We start from the raw sequence: 19920 nt of genomic DNA on the forward strand, positions 1-19920 counted from the left end.
CAAAAACCATCTGGAAGGTTTTAGACAGCCTTGGGTAAATACTCAAACCTGTCTAACCTAGTCATTAATTAAAATGTCTGCTAGGGAAACCAAACCATAATTTCTGTAACGTTTCAAGGTGTTGAATGTGCACTTCGGCGAAAAAAAACCTGCACAGAAGGTATCACCCACTTTATATCGTTTTCTTCCCGTGACAGCCTTCAGGACGTTTAGAGGCATTTACCATTTGACTGGTCTTCACCATAATTCTTGTGTGACGGCGCGTACAGGAACATCAGGGCGAAGACGTAGAGGTTCCACATCCCGTAGATGCCAGTGAAGAAGGCGCTGTTCACTTGTATCGTTATGTCCCCCCACTTCCAGTGGCCTTCAGTCACCTGCCCGGGAGAAAGCAGACACGCAGGGGTCCGTCAGCGAGACCAAAATCTGTAAAAATACAGAAGTGACCCCCTAAAGCACTAACTTGGAGTAAATCAGTAAGAACAGCGTCAACTCAACAGGATCGAGTAAATGGAGTAGGGAAGATTCAGTGATGTACAAGTCAGGCTAGGATTCTCCTCTGTAGCCTCAATCTGCAGGGGAAAAATGGCCTTTACAAAATGACTGCATCGGGATTTCTTTGATTTATCATTCTTACATGTGACAAAATCTCTCGCGTGCTCCGATGTATGCCTGCCATAACTGATGTGTTCAGCAAAGATTGCCACGTAAAGGGCAGTACCTAGGAGACAACTAGTTACATCTGAAAACATTAGACTTCTATAAATAGACCTTTTATAGAATGAAAACCAGCATGAATAATGCAAAGAGCTAATGTGCTGAATGCCTGCTCGCTGCTTCTGTCTGAAGAGAGGGGCCTAGGCTGACAGCATCAGCCTTAGACACACAGAGATTTGCCAAGATTTACGAAAACATCATCAATATTAATATTACTTGAAGATACACAGACTGTTCACACTGAAACATTGGCTTTCTGTTAAAGAAGAGGACATAAAGGGGGAAGATGAAAGCTAAACTAGCTTAAAAAGAGTAGCTGGGACAAGACCGTTTGCGTTACCCCCGTACCCAGCGATGGTCATTAACGCTCAAGAATGAACTGAATGCCCAGCGACATTCCTCAAACCATGGCTTCAGTCTAACAGATTTTCAGGAGCAAAATCATCTGCTGCTGTATTTTGCACCACGTACCCCAAAGCGTAAGCGGTGCAGTGGGGGAGAAACGGCCCCTGCACCCATAATTCTGTAATACCGGGCTTGCGAGGCCGTACCCACAGCTCTGCTGCGGCTCCAACCTGCCTAGGCTTCGCCACAACCCGAAGTGACACCTTTGAAACAGATGCAAGCTTAGAAGTCACTTGGAGGAAACCATTGAAGCACATTTAAGCAGCAACATAAACTCATTCGTACAGAGAGACGGCATCACCGCTCAGAATAAATAGGTATAAATGCTGCTGGAAACAGCAGGGTTGCAAAGCCAACCCGGGGAAGATTGAATTCTGTTATTCTCTGTGGGCATACAAAGCCACCGGATTCTTTCAATGTGAACAGAACATTTTTCCTCTGGCTGAGTTCTCAGAAATGACCAAACCGTGTTGGCTGGTGTTTCAAACAGCACAACCCCAAACCTTACCAGGAGCCAAAGGCCTCTGCGAAGGCTTCACCCTGAGCAATTTTATGGCAGTGCTTCAAGTAAATGAAAACAACTTCTTAAAAAGCGAGTTATTATCAAACCTGCTTATAACAGGCACGCCTTGTCTGAACGGCAAGCCAGCCATCTTTAGCGGCTAGGGAATCGGGGGCTGATGCTCCCAGGGGGAGCCAGGTTTCGTCACTCACCTGGCTCACGATGAAGAAGATGACCGTCATCGCCGCACAAGCCAGGGTAATGAGCATCAGGAACTTGAACCTAAAAATCAGCCCCTGTTTAGAGAGAAATGTCACTGGTCACATTAACAGAATCCACAAAAACCCATTTTTGTTTTTAGTATATACAAGACACGAGTATAAAAAAAAAAAGAAAAAAAAAGGGTCCAACCCACGAAACCCCAAAGCAAAACAACCTCCACCCACTCCTCTGCGCCGTCTTCACGACAGCCCATATTCTCCGCTCCCCACACGTCTGCATTCCTCCCGGATGCTCCGAGCGGGGTGTGCATGTCTGGACAGCTCTGGCTTTCCATTACATTTGCTTTTGTGACTGATTTTACCGAGAGTTAATGCGAAAGAGGAGGCAGGTCAGCGTTAGGCCATGCCTTTCACTAGGAGCCAGCCTGATCGCTTGTAGCTTTTGTGAAACAAACAGGCGTGGAGAGCTTGCACGGCTTCGCGAGACGAGCCGGGGTTTCTGCAGTGGGTACCGGGTCTGCACCAGACTAATCCTCACCTCCAGGGTCTGTCTGGGAGCAAACTGCAGCGATTCTCAACGCCTCTCAAAACTACACTGGCCAGAAGACTGTCGATTATAAGACAAACTAAGGCTCGGGATCACTTGGTTGGGAATCTGAGCGCACACCATACTTGCTTTCACTAGCTTTACATTTTTACTTACAAATCTTTTGGTTTTGTTTTTGTGTGTGTTGGGGTTTTTTTTTTTAACCCGTTTCTGGAATTTTGGTGGAAATGTCAAGCGTGTGTGCGTAATTACTATGCCACACTGCGACAACAAACGACTATTAATTTAACTCCTCCAGATCAGATTCATGCTTGCCAGATGTTTTTATGTAGAGCAACAGCTCTATGATACAACCTGAAGTCCTGTGCCTCTTGCTAAAGGGAAAGATGGAAAAAAATGCTCAACATCTTCAAATTCTCTCAAGTCCAATTTTCTGGGGTTTTTATGTGCATTCCTGATAGGTGGTAATGGACTTGTTTAAATCAGAAGCAACCATCATTTAACAGAACAACATTGGTGATAAATATTTACACACCCATGGAAACAACAGGTACTCTCAGCTTAAGCACTTAAAGTGAGCTCCTCGTGTTTTGCAGCAGCTGAAGACAGCTAGGACAGAAACAACATCCAAAATCATGGGCTAAAACCGGGGATAATGGGCTGAGTGTGTCGCATTTTGATCCTAGCAGGACAGTTTCCCTCCCGCAACTTTGTTAGGAAAAGGCAACCCCAGAAATCTGAATTCACACCATGGAAAACCAGGATGGTCTTAGCAATACTTTCTATTAAACTCAGTAATATTATTACAGGAGGAGAAACAGAGGTATGGGGATTTAAATGGTAATTTGGGCAATTTTCTTCCATCTTCCAACACTGTTTGGTAAGATGGGAGATGGCAACTACTCATAAGAAAGCAGAGTTAGCTTACATACCCCTCCTGACAGTTTAAAATACTTCGTCGGGACTAAAGACCCAAATAAAGAAGAAACTTCACAACATCAAACAAAAAGGCAGGTGGGGGATCCGAGCAACACAAGAAAGCTGATAAAGAGCAGATCTTCCACTTCAGGACTATATGGATAGAGGAGGTCTCAGTATAGACTTTAAGGTCTAAAATGCATTTTAAAAATAAAGAATCTGGGCAACAAGGAGAGACATCACCTCGTAATGAAGGCGGCGAGCCTTGCTCATGGCTGGGAGGCTCGACTGCTTTCCACTGATATTTCTGAACACTTGAAACACCATAAAACACAGGAAGAGAAAATACAGACACAAGCAGATTCCTGCGACTATAATAAAGGCCATCTGAGCAGCGTAGGTTAAGAGAAAACGGTATGAGCTAAACAGAAATAATAGAAAACGTTATTCAGGCAAATTCGCTTCTCCGACATCCTGCAGAGAGGTTCCGTTCTCCGGTGACTTCCCCAAGCACAGCACCAGTGGTGGTGACCCAGCACCAAAACCTGCCAGGAGGACTGCATCTTCCAAACGACACCAGCATCTCCCGCAGTGCCTGAGCCCCCCCCCCCGCCAGTCTGCCAAAAGGAGGGGGGGGTTCCCCACACCCCACAGGTATTGGGCAGGACGGGAACACCTCCCTTGCCCCCGGGCTGGGCGGAAGGATACAGCCAGCTCGGTGCCAACCTCGGTGGTCCAGATGCTGTAGAAGGGGTTCTTCAGCTGCACCCCCCTGCAAAGAGGAGAGAAAAAGCAGGGCTCAGAGCGCTTTCCCGCGTGGGTGAGGAGGAGACAAGGTGGGAAGTGGGGGTTTTTTTTATGACCGTACGGGCTAAGATACGCTGCTGCGACGTGCCAGCGTGCTCCAAAGAGCACTCACAGGAGCTTCTCCTCGCCTCGTGGGATGGGGCTGTGCATCCAGCCGTGGGGGCTGAGCCTGGTCCCCGCTGCGGGACGTGGCCGGGAGCCTCTGCTCCGAGGGGAGGGCTCGCCCCGGGAGCTAGCGCTGCACCTACCTCTCACACATGTCGAAGATGAAGAGGCAGAAGGAGCCAACAGCTATGGGTCCAACCTGCTTCCAGTACCCTGAGAGACGATTCCGCTCGTTCTGGTCCTAATCAGAGGGTCAGGAGGTGGAGGAGGAGAAAAAGGAAAAGCGAGTTAGCCTGAAGTCCCCTCGCCTGGTGCAAGTCCACACTGCATCGTGTCCGACACTCAACAAGGGAGCTGCCAGATAGCTCTGCCAGCGGGGCTGGAAGCCACCTTCCCTTCTGCATCGTACCCACCATCATGTGCTCTCCACAGAAGATGATCCAAAACGACAGGAGCATGGCATAGAAAATGCCTTGTCGAATGTCTCCAAAGAGCAACATCCAAGTCCAGTCAAATCCGATGGAAAACCACTCCACGGGGATGTTAATGAACGTCATGGAAATTCCCAGAGCAAAGATGACCCTGGAGAGGCAGAAACACCATCTCTTTCCAGTTTGCAAGGACACGGAGCCCCAGAAGGTAAAGTTGTGCGTGAAGAGCAGCAGAAAAAAAATCTGGAGGTGTTTGGGCAGCAGTGGTGGGGTGTCGACTCCTGCCAGCAAACCCTCTAGGGCTAAGCCCCTCTGAGCAGCCATGGGCAAACGCAGCTACTCGTTCTCCGTGGGTTTAATGGGAAAGAAAAGAGAAGCTATGGAGGTTTCCTGGGAGCTCGTGTGCCTGGATGGAGGGAGGGGACAGAGAAGAGGCCATCCCTGCCTGCCCAAATACTGGCTCTGCTTGGGAGCAGCGACCACCTCGGTCAGGGTCCTCTTGCTTGAGGGTCACCTCAGGCAGCGTGCGAGCCCCTACTCACTTCTCCAACAGCACGGGAGCGCGTGTCATCAGCGTGATCCGTCTCCAGTACCACACCATGATAATTAAAATGCTGGGGGTGAGGAAGGTCTTCATGGCAAACCACACTTTTGTAAAGCCTCCGTTTTGATGGATGCCCTAAGGAAAAAAAAAAAAAACAAGGTGGAATGCAAGAGCTGTACGGGGCTTAACACCGTTCCTCCGTGCTCCTCCTCACAGGGGCTGACAGGAGAAGCACGTGCATGGCAGCATGTGTAAACGCAATTACTCTTTGATAGGTGTTGTTTGTCCAACACAGGAAAGGGAGCGGGTGCCTACTTAGCACCCAGGCCATCTGAACGGGCTTCCAAAGCCCTGAAAACAAATGGCAACACACGGAGCTCCCACTGCGAGGTGGAGAGCAGTCGAGAGCGGGGGCGCTCTGACACAGCGTGGAAAAAGAATTGCTCTCAGACAAGTAACAAGATACTCACGAAGCTAAGTCACCACGGGTGGGAAAGGCATCAGCCAAATTAATGCATTTCTCCAGACACACGCCCTCCCACCGCCGTCTGCGGCCACCACAGCCGGCTGGCTCGCTGCTTCTGCCGAGAGGGAGGGTGCTGAGAGGTTTTCCAGCCGGGAGCACCCATGGCCACCAAGCCTCAAGGGAGGGCAGGAGCAGGGAGAGCTGACAGCCACCCCAAACATCTGGATGGCCGTAGCCAGCTGTGAGGGAGCAGGTCCCTTCTGGACCCTGCTGTTCTGTTCCTCCTCGGCTCCTGCCTGCAAGGGGCAGGGTGCAACCAGGTGGAGGACGGGCACCCAAAGCAGACCGCGGCGGGGAGGGACCTCTCGGAGCCACGGGAAGAGCCCGGCGTGCAGGTGGTCACAGGGCAGTGCAGGAGGCTCAAGGCTCCTGGGAAGAGAGCAGTCAAAGAGGGCCTCCCTCGGGGAGGAGGAGAGCCACATTTGCAGGCAGGAGCTCCCCGTGATTGTCTTAGTTTGGGCTGAAATAGAGTTAATATTCCTTTTCAGGGACTAGATGAGTGCTGTGTTTTGGATTTAGCTTTGGGTTTGGTATGGGAAGAATGCTGACAGCACACTGATGTTTTCAGCTGCTGCCGAGACTTCAAGGACTCTCCGACTCCCCATGTCCTGCCCGTGCGCAAGGGCACAGGGAGCAGGGAGGGAGCACGGCCGCAGCACCTGACCCAAACTGGCCAGGGAAATATTCCATATCATGGCACGTCATGCTCACTATATAAAGGAGGGGTGGTTGGGAAGGGGCTCTCTCTCTCCCGGGATTGCGATTGTGGGATCTTGGTATCTCGGGGTCGCTGGCCGGGAACGGGCTGGATATTGGTTAGTGGGTGGTGAGCAATTACGCTGTACATCACCTGTTTATATATCTCTTTTTGTTTTCCCCATCATCATTATTGTTCTCATTTTATTGCCATTATTAAACTGTTCTTACCTCAGCCTGCGAGTCTCCCTTCACCCCTCTAATCCCTCCCCCATTCCCAGGTGGGGAGGGGGACGGGAGGGTGATTAGCTGCGGGGGTTGGTTGCCCATCAGGCCCAAACCACAACAGTGATGCAGAGCAGGACCTAGCTGTGGATCCAAGAGCTCACGAAAGGAGCCGCAGCAACCCCCCGGGGCAGACCTGGTGGTTGGAAGCAGGACAGACACTTACCACGAGGCGGATATCCTTGATTTCCCCGATGCCCACGTTAACGCCCTTCCTCTCGTTCACGGGGAGACGGATGTTGATGAGGTAGTACTTGTGGGCCACGCTGCCGATCTCCATGAAGGGGAGGAAATCACAATCGTAGTGACGGCCTTCAGACTCCAGGGTCTAGCGAAAGGGCAGAGAGCAGCAACGCAGCGGTCAGCCTCGGGCCCCCACAGCGAGGGTCTGCAAAAGCCCTAACGCTGAACAGAGCTGGGACCGCTGCTGGCACCGGGAGCCAGCTTGCTAATTCCAGCCTTCGCCTGCAGACAGTCTGTGCAAGTCCGGAGAACATCACCGGCCTGGGGACTAATTTTGCTCAAGTTTTTGGTCGTCTTGGGTCATCGAGTCAGCGGGGTTTGAACTCGAGCAGGTTCACGTATCAGGCTGTTAAATGCGCTTGAGTCACAGGAGCCTTTCAAGATCAAATACTACTTTGGGATCCAAACGTTCCCCCCCCTCAGCGAGCACAACTTGAGGCAAAACAAAATATGCAACCCCTTCGGACGTGTCTTTACGTGGAGTTCCCTAACTCCTGTTTTACTAGCAATATTCCCCTCTGCACCTCGTATGTATTTGCTGGGTATATGTGGCTGTATGGAAGAGTACAGGTGTTACTGGAGACAAAAGTGAGTTGCTGAAAGGGGCTGCGAAATGGGAGAATGAGACACGGAGCCTAAAACCATGGCATGGTAAAGAGACACCAGATTAATTTAAGCACGTGAATTACATTCTGCAGCACAAGAAGAAACATCTTTCTTTAATCAAGATGCTCCGTTCTCAACCGCTAGCTTGCTCTCTGCTCCTAAGCTTTGTAGCTTGAGGCATTAAGAGGTTATTTTGATAAACTCTTGCCCCAGCTCTCCAGGTTCTTTGAGTGCTGCAGTGTCCCTGGTGGGCTATTTCCTTGCCACTCCTGAAGAACAAGGTTTCGTCCATCACAGAAGCACAAGATGGAAAAGTCCAAGCTTTTTAGGGCAGTTTGGGGGTTTATAGACCTCAGAGTACTCGAGTTCCAGACAACATCTCTGCACCACCTCACACCTCTTCTTCCTTACGGTTTTAACTCTACCTCTGACTTCATCCCCATCTCTTGTATCACCAAACAGATCCAATTGCATGTGGAGCCCATCAGGTTTTCAAAGATTTTGAGCCAAGAGAAAATGGGCATGCTTGAAAGTTATGACTGAACAACTCAGCTTCTTGGAAGCTCTGTGAAGGAAAGGAAGAGGAGAACGCCCACCGCACTCCCACACCTCCCGCGTCATCAAAACACCTTACTTTTGGTGAGCCAAAGGTGCATTTCAGCTTCCTGATCTCTATTGCATGTGCTATTTCTTCCCAATCAGCAAACATGTCATCACGGTACGCTAATGACACATCCAGGGTAATTTCTGCATTTTCTTCTGCAAGAATAAAGAGACAGCAGGCTTGTTAGAGAGGAATGGTACAGAACGTCAGAAAGGTGGGAGAGCGTCTAGACACTGCAGGGACCTCTGAGAGGCACACGGCTATGGAGGGGAATAGAAATTTTTGCATTCCAAACAATACAGGTCAAATTACCTTTTTCAAAACATTTACCTCCTCTCTAGTAGAGAAGAAAGAAATTGTGCTGAGGTCTGATGTCTTTCTAACGTATGACTTACAGCTTATGGTACAGTCGTGGGTGAAGAGCATTGTTTATTCATATAGCATCAGAAACAATAATTCACATAAAACTGGAACCTAGACAGCTGCAGAGACAAACAGTAAGCCAAGAAGCAATCCAGCAGCCTCTTCCCTGTGGGTTGGTGGGGGACAATAAGACAGGCTTCTACGCAGACCTGCAGGTAACACAAGGGTGTGCAATAGGTCCCTCTGCGTCAGGAAACAACTACATTGCATCACAGTATTTGCTTTAAATCAACATTGAAATAGTGCTTAGTTACAGAAAACCAAAAAAAGATGAAGTATACAACTGTATATGGTTAGATGAACCTGTATAAAGGAGAGACCATGCAACGAACGGTACATTTCATTCATTTGGGCGGGATAGCAGAAGTCATCTATCAATGTAACCTTAGGTTTCTTATGGCTGTAGGTTCACCATCTGTAAACATTGAAGCCCAGCGTCTTGAATGAAAAGGTCTAGAACAGGCCCCTTAACAAAGAGGTGTTCTGCTGAAGAGATGTCAAATGAAAGAAACAAAAGGATTGCAGAGGTCTTTGGGTGGGACGGGAAAGGAGGAGGCAGGGACAGGCACTGCTGGGAAAAGTCAAAATGCATCACCAAAAGTACAAGTTGCTTCAAAATTGCCCACAACAAGGATCTTCTGCTCTTAAAAGATAAGCCAGGGTCCCTACAGTAAGAAGAAAACACTACACAAAGTTCCTTTAAAAATAAAATTTAAAAATTGAAGTGTAGCTACATTGGCCCTGCTAGAAAAAAACTTGACTGTTGATGTTTTCTATATATATTGTTTAACTTGAGTCATTCTGCATAAGCCTTTTGAAGCCATCCCCTCCACGGCCACTCCGCACACCAGCGCTGACTTGTTTCTGCCTTTACAGATGCACCAACCTGCATGTCAGTAAATACACACAGAGTTTATATATGCCCAGGTGAGGTCACATCATCAAATTTGCATGGAAACAGTCAGTTCATCCTCTCCCGGACATGTTCGCAGTAAGAGTATGGGCTATAACTACTTTTAAATATGCTCTTGCTGGGATGCTGCCAGGAGGTCATCATTGCAAGAAAGAAATGGGGCTGGAACGGACTTATTTAGGTGTCATAACTGAGCAAGTTCATGAAATCAAGAGTTAGAGCTGAAGCCTGTCAAGTAGCAACACATAAACATGCTTTAAAAACGCGAGGCAAGTCTATACCAGCTCTATCAGATGTTAAATCCTCCTATTTGCCAGGCACAGATCCAAGGGAAGGCTCTGAAAGAGCAACACACTCTGAAACAAGCATGTGCATGCTGCAACCTAGCCTCTTTTCAGAGATCACCAAACTCTGAGAGCCACAGCTGTTGGAAAAGCCTTGGAAGATGGCTACAGACCAACCCACCGTGGAGAATTGTTAGAAGATGGCTACAGACCCATCCACCATGGAGAAGCACTGCAAGATGGCTAGACCTATCTGCTGTGGAGAACTTTTGGAAGATGGCTACAGACCCATCTGTCATGGAGAAGCATTGGAAAATGGCTACAGACCAACCCACCGTGGAGAATTGTTAGAAGATGGCTACAGACCCATCCACCATGGAGAAGCATTGCAAGATGGCTAGACCTATCTGCTGTGGAGAACTTTTGGAAGATGGCTACAGACTCACCTGCCATGGAGAAGCACTGGAAGATGGCTACAGGCCCATCCACCATGGAGAAGCATTGCAAGATGGCTCGACCTATCTGCTGTGGAGAACTTCTGGAAGATGGCTACAGGCCCATCCACCATGGAGAAGCACTGCAAGATGGCTAGACCTATCTGCTGTGGAGAACTTTTGGAAGATGGCTACAGACCCATCTGTCATGGAGAAGCATTGGAAAATGGCTACAGACCAACCCACCGTGGAGAATTGTTAGAAGATGGCTACAGACCCATCCACCATGGAGAAGCATTGCAAGATGGCTCGACCTATCTGCTGTGGAGAACTTTTGGAAGATGGCTACAGACCCATCTGTCATGGAGCAGCATTGGAAGATGGCTACATACCCATCTACCGTGGAGAATTGTTAGAAGATCACTACAGACCCACCTGCCATGGAGAAGTCTTGGAAGATAGCTACAGACCCACCCACCATGGAGAGGCATTACAAGATGGTTAGACCTATCCTCTGTGGAGAATTGTTGGAAGATGGTTACAGACCCAGCTGCCATGGAGAAGCACTGGAAGATGCCTACAGGCCCATCCACCATGGAGAAGCATTGCAAAATGGCTCGACCTATCTGCTGTGGAGAACTTCTGGAAGATGGCTACAGACCCACCTGCCATGGAGAAGCACTGGAAGATGGCTACAGGCCCATCCACCATGGAGAATTGTTAGAAGATGGCTACAGACCCATCCATCATGGAGAAGCACTGGAAGATGGCTACAGACCAAGCCACTGTGGAGAATTGTTAGAAGATGGCTACAGAACCACCCACCGCAGAGAATTGTTGGAAGATGGCTACAGACCCACCCACCATGGAGAGGCATTACAAAATGGCTAGACCTATCTTCTGTGGAGAATTGTTGGAAGATGGTTACAGACCCAGCTGCCATGGAGAAGCACTGGAAGATGCCTACAGGCCCATCCACCATGGAGAAGCATTGCAAAATGGCTCGACCTATCTGCTGTGGAGAACTTCTGGAAGATGGCTACAGACCCACCTGCCATGGAGAAGCACTGGAAGATGCCTACAGACCAACCCACCATGGAGAATTGTTAGAAGATGGCTACAGACCCATCCACCATGGAGAAGCACTGGAAGATGGCTACAGACCAAGCCACTGTGGAGAATTGTTAGAAGATGGCTACAGAACCACCCACCGCAGAGAATTGTTGGAAGATGGCTACAGACCCACCCACCATGGAGAGGCATTACAAAATGGCTAGACCTATCTTCTGTGGAGAATTGTTGGAAGATGGTTACAGACCCAGCTGCCATGGAGAAGCACTGGAAGATGCCTACAGGCCCATCCACCATGGAGAAGCATTGCAAGATGGCTCGACCTATCTGCTGTGGAGAACTTCTGGAAGATGGCTACAGACCCCCCTGCCATGGAGAAGCACTGGAAGATGGCTACAGACCAACCCACCGTGGAGAAGCATTGCAAGATGGCTAGACCTATCCTCTGTGGAGAACTTTTGGAAGATGGCTACAGACCCATCTGTCATGGAGCAGCATTGGAAGATGGCTACAGACCCATCCACTGTGGAGAATTGTTAGAAGATCACTACAGACCCACCTGCCATGGAGAAGTCTTGGAAGATAGCTACAGGCCCACCCACCATGGAGAGGCATTACAAGATGGCTAGACCTATCCTCTGTGGAGAATTGTTGGAAGATGGCTACAGACCCACCTGCCATGGAGAAGCATTGGAAGATGGCTACAGACCAACCCACTGTGGAGAATTGTTAGAAGATGGCTACAGACCCATCCACCATGGAGAGGCATTACAAGATGGCTAGACCTATCTGCTGTGGAGAATTGTTGGAAGATGGCTACAGACCCACCCACCGCAGAGAATTGTTAGAAGATGGCTACAGACCCACCCACCATGGAGAGGCATTACAAGATGGCTAGACCTATCTGCTGTGGAGAACTTCTGGAAGATGGCTACAGACCCAGCTGCCATGGAGAAGCACTGGAAGATGCCTACAGGCCCATCCACCATGGAGAAGCATTGCAAAATGGCTCGACCTATCTGCTGTGGAGAACTTCTGGAAGATGGCTACAGACCCCCCTGCCACGCAGAAGCACTGGAAGATGGCTACAGACCCACATGTGTTCACGTCGAAGCACTGTGCTCTCGCTGCGAACAGCTCACACTTGCAGGCCCCCTGAGGCACGCTCCCGAGGTCGCAAGGCCTCTGCAGACCTTAGCTGACCCACGCAGGCGTTGCATCAGAGCCGCGTCACCGCGTGGGCAGACACCCTCCGTGCTCTGTCCTGCAAGGATGAGACAACCCAGGGCTTTGCACCAGGGACCCTCCGTATGAGAAGAGGGCTTGCTCGCTCCCTCGGCAGCAGCCCGCGCCCGAGAAAGGGCTGCGGAGACACGTCGATACTTGATGAGCTTTGAAGTTCAGCTCCGAAAAAAAATCTGGTCTTCATAATTCTGAAGGGAGGCTGTTTCGTGTCTACAAGTAAGCACGAGTCTTTCAAGTGCTGCGTGTCCCATGTATTTGTCAACTTTTTCAGTTATATTTTTGTTGGGAATATGCGGTGGCATACTCATCCAAAATGATGGGAAGGGGCGTGGATGGTATCTGTGGTTGAGACTTGCTATTTATACAGTGTTTGGAGGTGGCTCTGTTATGCATCTGATGCGGATGCATCAAGATTTTTCTCAGCATATTTTTTCTTTGCGCGCGTGATCTACACCATCCAGATTGATATCAAGTTCCTTTCCACAGCAGCCATTAGTTCGGTTTCCATGAAACATGAATTTGCCATCTCAGATCCGCTATTTAGAAGACCAGCAAAACAGATAAATGGGAACATAAGGTTAAACTTGGCCCAGCTAAAAAGAACTACAAACTTCATTTCAGAAGCCATAAAACCAACGGGAATGCTTGGGATTAAATTCAACACAAACAGCTTTCATTATTTCATCTTTGCAATCCAAATGTTGCTGCTGCCATCGAGTATGAAAACCAGAAGGCAGGAGATACACTAGTGTGTGCCTTTCCAGACCCTTGGATTAGAATCTCTCTGAATTTCCATCAGTCTCTGCGTCGAGGTAACATCTCCCGTTAGAAAAGTTTTGTACAAAGACCCTTCAAGACTGTCAACGTGAAATACCTATAGATGTGTGCACACATGCAGACATACACACACACGTATTTTTTTCAGCACAGCAGACCGATACCCTACGCCAGTCCTCCCTTGGCCTTTCATCAGCAGTCCCCGTTGTCTGAGAGGAACAGAGTGACACACTTTGGGAGAGAACTGAATTTTAAGAAGATTCATGACTTATTCACATTAATACCAAAATGTTGACTGGTGAATACACAATCTGGGGGGGGGATGCACCCTTTTTGGGCACAGCATTAACGCTCCTGAAGGCCAAGGGCAGGCGTACGTGGACGGGGGAAAAGGGAGGGAAGCAGCAGCTGATGTTCCACCAGGCTTGGCTTCAAGGTAGAAGAAAGGTGTGTTACCATCAAAACAGTGGGTGGGAGGAACGAAAAGGAGGCAAGAAGCTGGCAGTCAAGCCAGTTTTTACTTCTGGGATTGCTGAGAGCAGAGTGTTTTAATTATTCAAGGGTGAGCCACAGCAGAAGAGGACGAACACACGGAAGGAAGAGGAAAAAACTACTGCAAACCTGTTCCCAGATGCCAGCATGTTCGAGGAAAGCAATTATTCAGTTTCTCCATGCATGTTAATCACGATTCTCCAGAATTTCCCAACAATAAAAGGCAGAAATAGGTAGGTAGAAATTTCTGTCTTATTCAGTAGCAAGAGATGAAATTACTCATGCCAGGAAATTTCATTTCACAAGGACCGAGTCAGAGCACCTCCTCACGGCATGCTCCAGATTAACCTTGCCTTCACAGATCTTGTAGGTAACATCTAGATAATTTGGAGGCTGGTAAATCCCCTCTGTTATTAGCGGCTCAACCGCAGAGTGGCAACCTCACTAGTATCACAGGATTATATTAAAAATCCCACAGCAAGAGGACAGGTTTGTTTAGATGAGTACGTGTTCCAGGGATGGCCAACGAGGAGAAAACACGCTCCTGCTGGAGTTCCCCACTTTGAGCTTTCTCAGCGATTCTCCAGCGACAGGGCTTCGAGATGTTCCCAAGCAGGTCAGAGCCGTGACCCCCCCCACAGCGAGGGACTCCCCAAAACCCATCTGAGCACCACCAGTATATTTTTTGCATGTTGACATTTTGCTGCCAGATGTTCAGTGCCCAGGATCTTTTCCATGATTCACTCTGAAGCGTGATATTGGCAGAGGGTATCTTCACTCACATTACAATAGCCTAAAAATAGAGAAGTTGTTTCAGAAGATGGCTCTGTGCCTGCTGCATACTAATACAGCTGTCTGGAAAGAAGCATATGCAAGCAAACAGAAGAAATGCTAGAATTATTTGCATTATACTTCCATGCTTCGCTTGCTCTCTAAAATTACAAAACCGACCAGAGAGACCAAAATTAGATGAATTTGAGCAGGAGTCTGCAGCACTCAGCCATATGACTGTACACAATTACTTTCCAACTGCAAAGAAACCAGAAGTTATTCTCACTTACTAACATTTTAAGTTCACTAGATATAAAAAGAGAAGAAACCGGGGGTTTTTTAGATTGAAAAATTGTAAAGGCCCCCTCCATACTCTTACACCGCCTGATAGAGGCGCCATTATCTAACGTCCAGCACAGTGCAACCATCACTTTGTACTCCTCGGGGACACTGTGTTCCTAGATGGCAATTCAGTATTAAGCAATTTCAGGTTTACTTTTCCCCAAGGTGAAACTGAGGCAGGAAGAGCCTGGGGGCTCCTGAAGCCTGTGGCAGTCGGGTGCCAGCAGCCTCCAGCTCCCTGCCCCAGCTAGGGACGGATACCACCGAATTATTTCTTGGCCCGCAGAAGGTCGTGCTGCAAAGCAGCTCAGAGAGGAGGACTGAAGCTCCCTGTTAAGAGCAGCGCAGCTTGCCAAATGCAAATGGCCCAGACCCATGGCATCAGACCAGCCCCCCCACCAAAAAAAAAAAAAAAAAACAAACCAAAACAAAACAGAAATACCCTCCAAACTCACAGCACATCCTCCCACCCTTCTCGGAGGTATTCTGCCCATGAAGGCACAGCAACAAGAAGATGTGCCAACAAGCAACAACTAAAGCAGAGCAGGAATGAATTTTTAAAGTGAACCTGGCGTGCAGGGAACAGAGATGACCACATAACCCACCGGGGAAAGGGAATTTGCACCCTCACTACCAGCAACCCCACCCGTGGAGAGGCAGCCAGCGCAGCCCTCTGTCCTGTCTGGGAGCAGGGACCGTCCTCCCCAGGGCAGGGGCTGGTTTGGAGAACGGTCCTCGACGAGCTAAACCTGAAAGCACCAGGTGTTCCTCAAGCCCAGTGATGGGAGCCAAACCTTACTGCGTGGTAACGGAGTAACACTTGAAGCTTTAAAAAGCAGCTTTTTGTCCACAGGAGATTGGAAATCAGGGGATGGCCGCTGCTCCCCCGGGGATGCAGCTGGCGGCACCGTGGATGGATGGGTGAGTGGATGGATGGGTGGGTGGGTGAGTGAATGGATGGGTGGATGGAGGGAGGGATGGGTGGAGGGATGGATGGGTGGGTGGATGGAGGGATGGATGGATGGGTGGATGAGTGTATGGATGAGTGGATAGATGGGTGGGTGGATGGAGGGATGGATGGGTGCGTGGGTGGGTGGGTGGGTGGAGCTCTGGCCACTGCCCCTTGCCAGCAGGCCCGGGCCTCGCTCATAGGTGTTGCCATCCTTGTGAGCGGCACTAAGATTTCCCGTTGCGGCTTTTGAGATTGAGGTTACGGGTGGTTTTCAGATAACTTCATCTCATTTCTCCACCCGCTGCCTTTCCCTGTTCTGGAAAGGGTTTTTATAATAATTGAATGCACAACGCATCAAAAAAGGACAAGGGCAGCTTGGGCACAGAAATAGCTTTTTCCTCAGAGAAACAGCAAGTCTGAGTCTCCCCTCGCTTTCTGGGAAGAATAAGCACGAGGAAAGTAGCTCAGCTTCTAAACATCTGCATTTTGAAAACATCTGCATTTCAAAAGCATTTCTAACCATCTGCATTCCCAGAGTCCAGAGCAAGTTCCCAAGGTGAACGTGCTTAAGGCTGGCTCCTCCTCTGAAGGTTGGCAGATCCCTTTTGGGGATGCTCACTCCCCCGCGAGGCTGCAGCGGCTCTCCCGCTCCCCAGGACACCGTGCCAGGGCTGCCCTTTCCCTCCACCCTGAAAAAACCCTTGGCTGCCCGTTCCGTGCGTTGGCCTCGCTGGGGGATCGCGGGGGGAAGAGGACGACGAGTGCTTTTGAGGGAAAAAAAAAGGGGGTGGCAGCTCGAGAGGTGGCTCAGGGGCGTCCCTGGTGAGGACCAAGTAGTGGAGCATCGCCGAGCCCAGGACCCTGCGCGGCGGGTGCTGACTTTAACGTCCTCGGACCACGCCGCGGGGTTTGGGGAGCCAAGGGAGACCGGGATGCTCCCCCGGGGAGACAGGCAGCCAGCTTCTTCAGGTGGGTAAGAGCATTTGCAGTTCCCCGGGAGGTGCTGCTGTCCTAGATGATCCAAGGCAGCATCGAGGCAGCCGTCTCGAGGGCGACTGGCCGAGGCTTTCACAGCCGTGATGCCTCCCAGGAGCCAAGCCCCGGGTTGACGCCAGCCCCCCACTGGCATTTACTACGGCAGGATGACTGCTGGCTTTGAGGTCTCCCAAGGCTTGAGAGAGAAGAAACTGGGCTTGTCAATTTAAAAGCAGAAATGAGGTTATTTCACATCTCTTTTGAGGAGCTGATTTCAGTTACCTGATTATTGAAGCTCTAAACACAGAGTTAGCAGTAAGATGGAGACACACATATGCAATTATTTTGGCATAACAAGATTTATTTTTATTTAATCAATTACAACACACTCTAGCAAGCAAGAGATGTGTTACTCACTAGTTTCTTAGATTTTACACTTAATTTACATCTGCCTTCAGCTTGGCACAAAGTGTAGGAAAATAGCGTTTTAAAATACTTTCTTCAGCCAATGAAAGAAAAGCTTCAAGATGTGCCAAGTAAGCTCACACCATAAGAAGTATTAATGTCCCTCGTCTGCAAGTGCTTCTCATAAAGAAAAACCACCAGCAGCTACTGAACTGATAATGGCCAGAAACTGAGTGTTTCCCAGCTACAGAAGTGGTACAGCTCACCCCAAACCTTGCTTTTATTACCCAGAGGGTGGCCCAAGACAAGCTTTTCTGCTTTTAAATCTCAAGAAAAGTTCCCACTGTTGAAGGACTTAGTCACCGAACAGCACAAATAATGACCTGGAGAAATGGCGCTCTGCACTTGCAGGAGAAATTACGGTCAAAAGCTTGTTTAGCATTTTAGCAACCTGCTCCCAGGTGCTCAGTGGTTTGACTTCAAAAGCCTCGGAACAAAGCGTTATTTCTCTAAATGCAATCACCTATTGAAGTCTAAGAAGTTGAGGGCTTAATAAAGTTACAGAGCTACTCTCTGTTATTGTAGAGATAATTATAGGGATAAGAATACGTATGTAAGCTTTGGACAATCTCAGTTTTCACTTATCTTAACGAGGACACATTAAAGAGCCGGGAAGGAACAGGCCCACGCTGAGCAGGCAAGGCAGCTGAGGAAACGCAAAGCCCCAGCACTTTGCTAGACCACGTCCCCAACCCGGCAGCCAGTTTCTAAACCAGATTTGCTCCCTGAACCGACCCACCGCATGGTTACGTGAACGCGAGAGCCAGACCAACAGACAGGCTGCAGCCAGGAGGAACTGCAGAAGCCCCAGTTCAGACCAGTTTGAAAAGTAAATTGTTTATTCGTTGTGAGGTTATAGTTGTTAGAGAGAGGGATTTTTCCAGAACACTTTAAAACACACGTACAACTCTTCTTTCAGTAAGGGGCAGATCATTCCTGTCCTTGCTGCTCCTGACATAATTTTGCAGATTTTTTACAGGGTTAGTTGTGAGTTTGAGGGTTTTTTGGTACTGTTCTGGTGTTTTTTTCTGGTTTTTTTTGGGGGGTTTGTTTTTTTTTTTTTTTTGCATGTTTTATCTTCTTCCAGGCACTATGAGTGAATCCCGGTAAGACAGCGTCTTCCACTGTTCCTGTACCTGTACAGTTTTCCAGTTAATTTCCACTGTAGTTTCAAGGCCAGAAGGTACTTTCCATCTGCACATATCAAATCCTAGCAAAAAAAAAAAAAATCTATTTCACAGCGATCGATGGAAGGCAGGGCAACTATTTCGGTTCACCAACCTCAAACTGAAGAAGCTATTATTAGGACAAAGGCTCAGTAAATAAACAGCAACTCTTCTGCAACTGGTGCCCAACGGAGAGCGCGTCTTTAAAAACTCACGACATGAGCGTTCCTTCTTATGAGCTTCTCAGAAACTTACAGAGCAGTAATTTCATTTCCTGGGTGCTCTGGCTGGCAGTTTAGAACCTCGCCACACAAACGTGCTCGGCAAACACGGCGCGGAGGAGCCCGGCTTAAAGTCTTCGGCACTGGGAAACCCCTAACCGGTTCGAGACTTGGTGCGAAGGATTTTTTTGGGGCGGAGATGTTTGTAAAAACAAAGGGACCTCACGAGACTGCTTCTCACCGGCTCGGCGCAGAGCCAGACCCCCAGACGAGAGCACGGCGAGGCGAAGGCGGCGCCGCGGCCCCAGCAGCCGCGAGGTCCCCGCGCCAGCAAAACCTCCAGCACTGGCCCCGTGGAACAAAAAAGGCCCAAACAATCGGCCTCAAACCAAAGCTGACTTCTGAGTGAATCCCCCGACCAGCAACCGGCATCTTATCAGTGTGAAAATGCAACGCTGGGAACAATCCCTGGGAACTATAAGTAAACAACTAACTATAAATCCTAAATGTAAAGAAAAACAGAAACTCCTCAGGCATGCCCGGATCCCGGCCAGATCCATGCATGTCAATCTACCAGCTATCTCCCGTGCATTTTGTACAAATTTTTTTGTCAAACTGTACAAAAGCCGGGCCCTCTCCCAGCACAGACACAGACCTCACCTACGAGCGGACGCCCTGCGTGGGACTTCCCAATTTCTGAGAAAGGCTCTGCGACCCTTCGCTGGGACGGGGCTCCCCAGCTGGTGCACGGGGCGGGGGGGTGGTAAAGTAGGAGGGTAATTGGTGATGGATCTTATTTAATCACTATAGCCAGCTTTACGTAGCAATGACTAGGTGCGTTACCTTGCTGCTTCTTTCTGCTGCTTTAAACTAAAGTAAAATAATCCTATTTCTTTAGCTTGGTGTCTGTGTCCTTTGTGTTAACCCCATCAACTGGCAAAACACCCTGCCCCCCCCCCCCCCTCGCAGACGCCGAGCCAGCACGCCCCACGGGATGGGAACGAGCGGCTGGAAGGGTTGGGCCGTGCGAGCCGTGCACTCAGCATCCCGGAACAGCTTGAAAAACTACGTGAAACCCCGTGAAAGCCAATTGCTGGATTGAGAGCAGCGTCGCTGCGGATGGTCTGCGTGCTTTAACAGGGAGCTCGCTCATCATCTGCTCAGCTACTCGTTAGCGCAGCGCAAACAGCTTCTCCCTGCGAAGATATATATTGAAATGCCTCGGTGCTGAT

General features: G+C 49.2%; 1 protein-coding gene across 1 annotated transcript in view; it reads right to left on the reverse strand.

The window, feature by feature from the left end:
* Positions 1-19920, reverse strand: part of WLS (Wnt ligand secretion mediator) — a 40254-nt gene that overhangs the window by 3592 nt on the left and 16742 nt on the right. Inside the window, exons 3-11 of the mRNA XM_033007184.2 lie at positions 8188-8312; positions 6871-7032; positions 5196-5332; positions 4636-4804; positions 4366-4463; positions 4019-4082; positions 3554-3697; positions 1837-1920; positions 224-377 (exon numbers count right to left, since the gene is read on the reverse strand). Of these exons, the coding sequence (XP_032863075.2) occupies positions 224-377; positions 1837-1920; positions 3554-3697; positions 4019-4082; positions 4366-4463; positions 4636-4804; positions 5196-5332; positions 6871-7032; positions 8188-8312 (1137 nt within the window). The remainder of the gene's footprint in view (positions 1-223; positions 378-1836; positions 1921-3553; positions 3698-4018; positions 4083-4365; positions 4464-4635; positions 4805-5195; positions 5333-6870; positions 7033-8187; positions 8313-19920) is intronic.

The sequence above is a fragment of the Tyto alba genome, unplaced genomic scaffold (genome assembly GCF_018691265.1).
Source record: "Tyto alba isolate M040663 unplaced genomic scaffold, T.alba_DEE_v4.0 Super-Scaffold_1000006, whole genome shotgun sequence".
Taxonomy (NCBI): domain Eukaryota; kingdom Metazoa; phylum Chordata; class Aves; order Strigiformes; family Tytonidae; genus Tyto; species Tyto alba.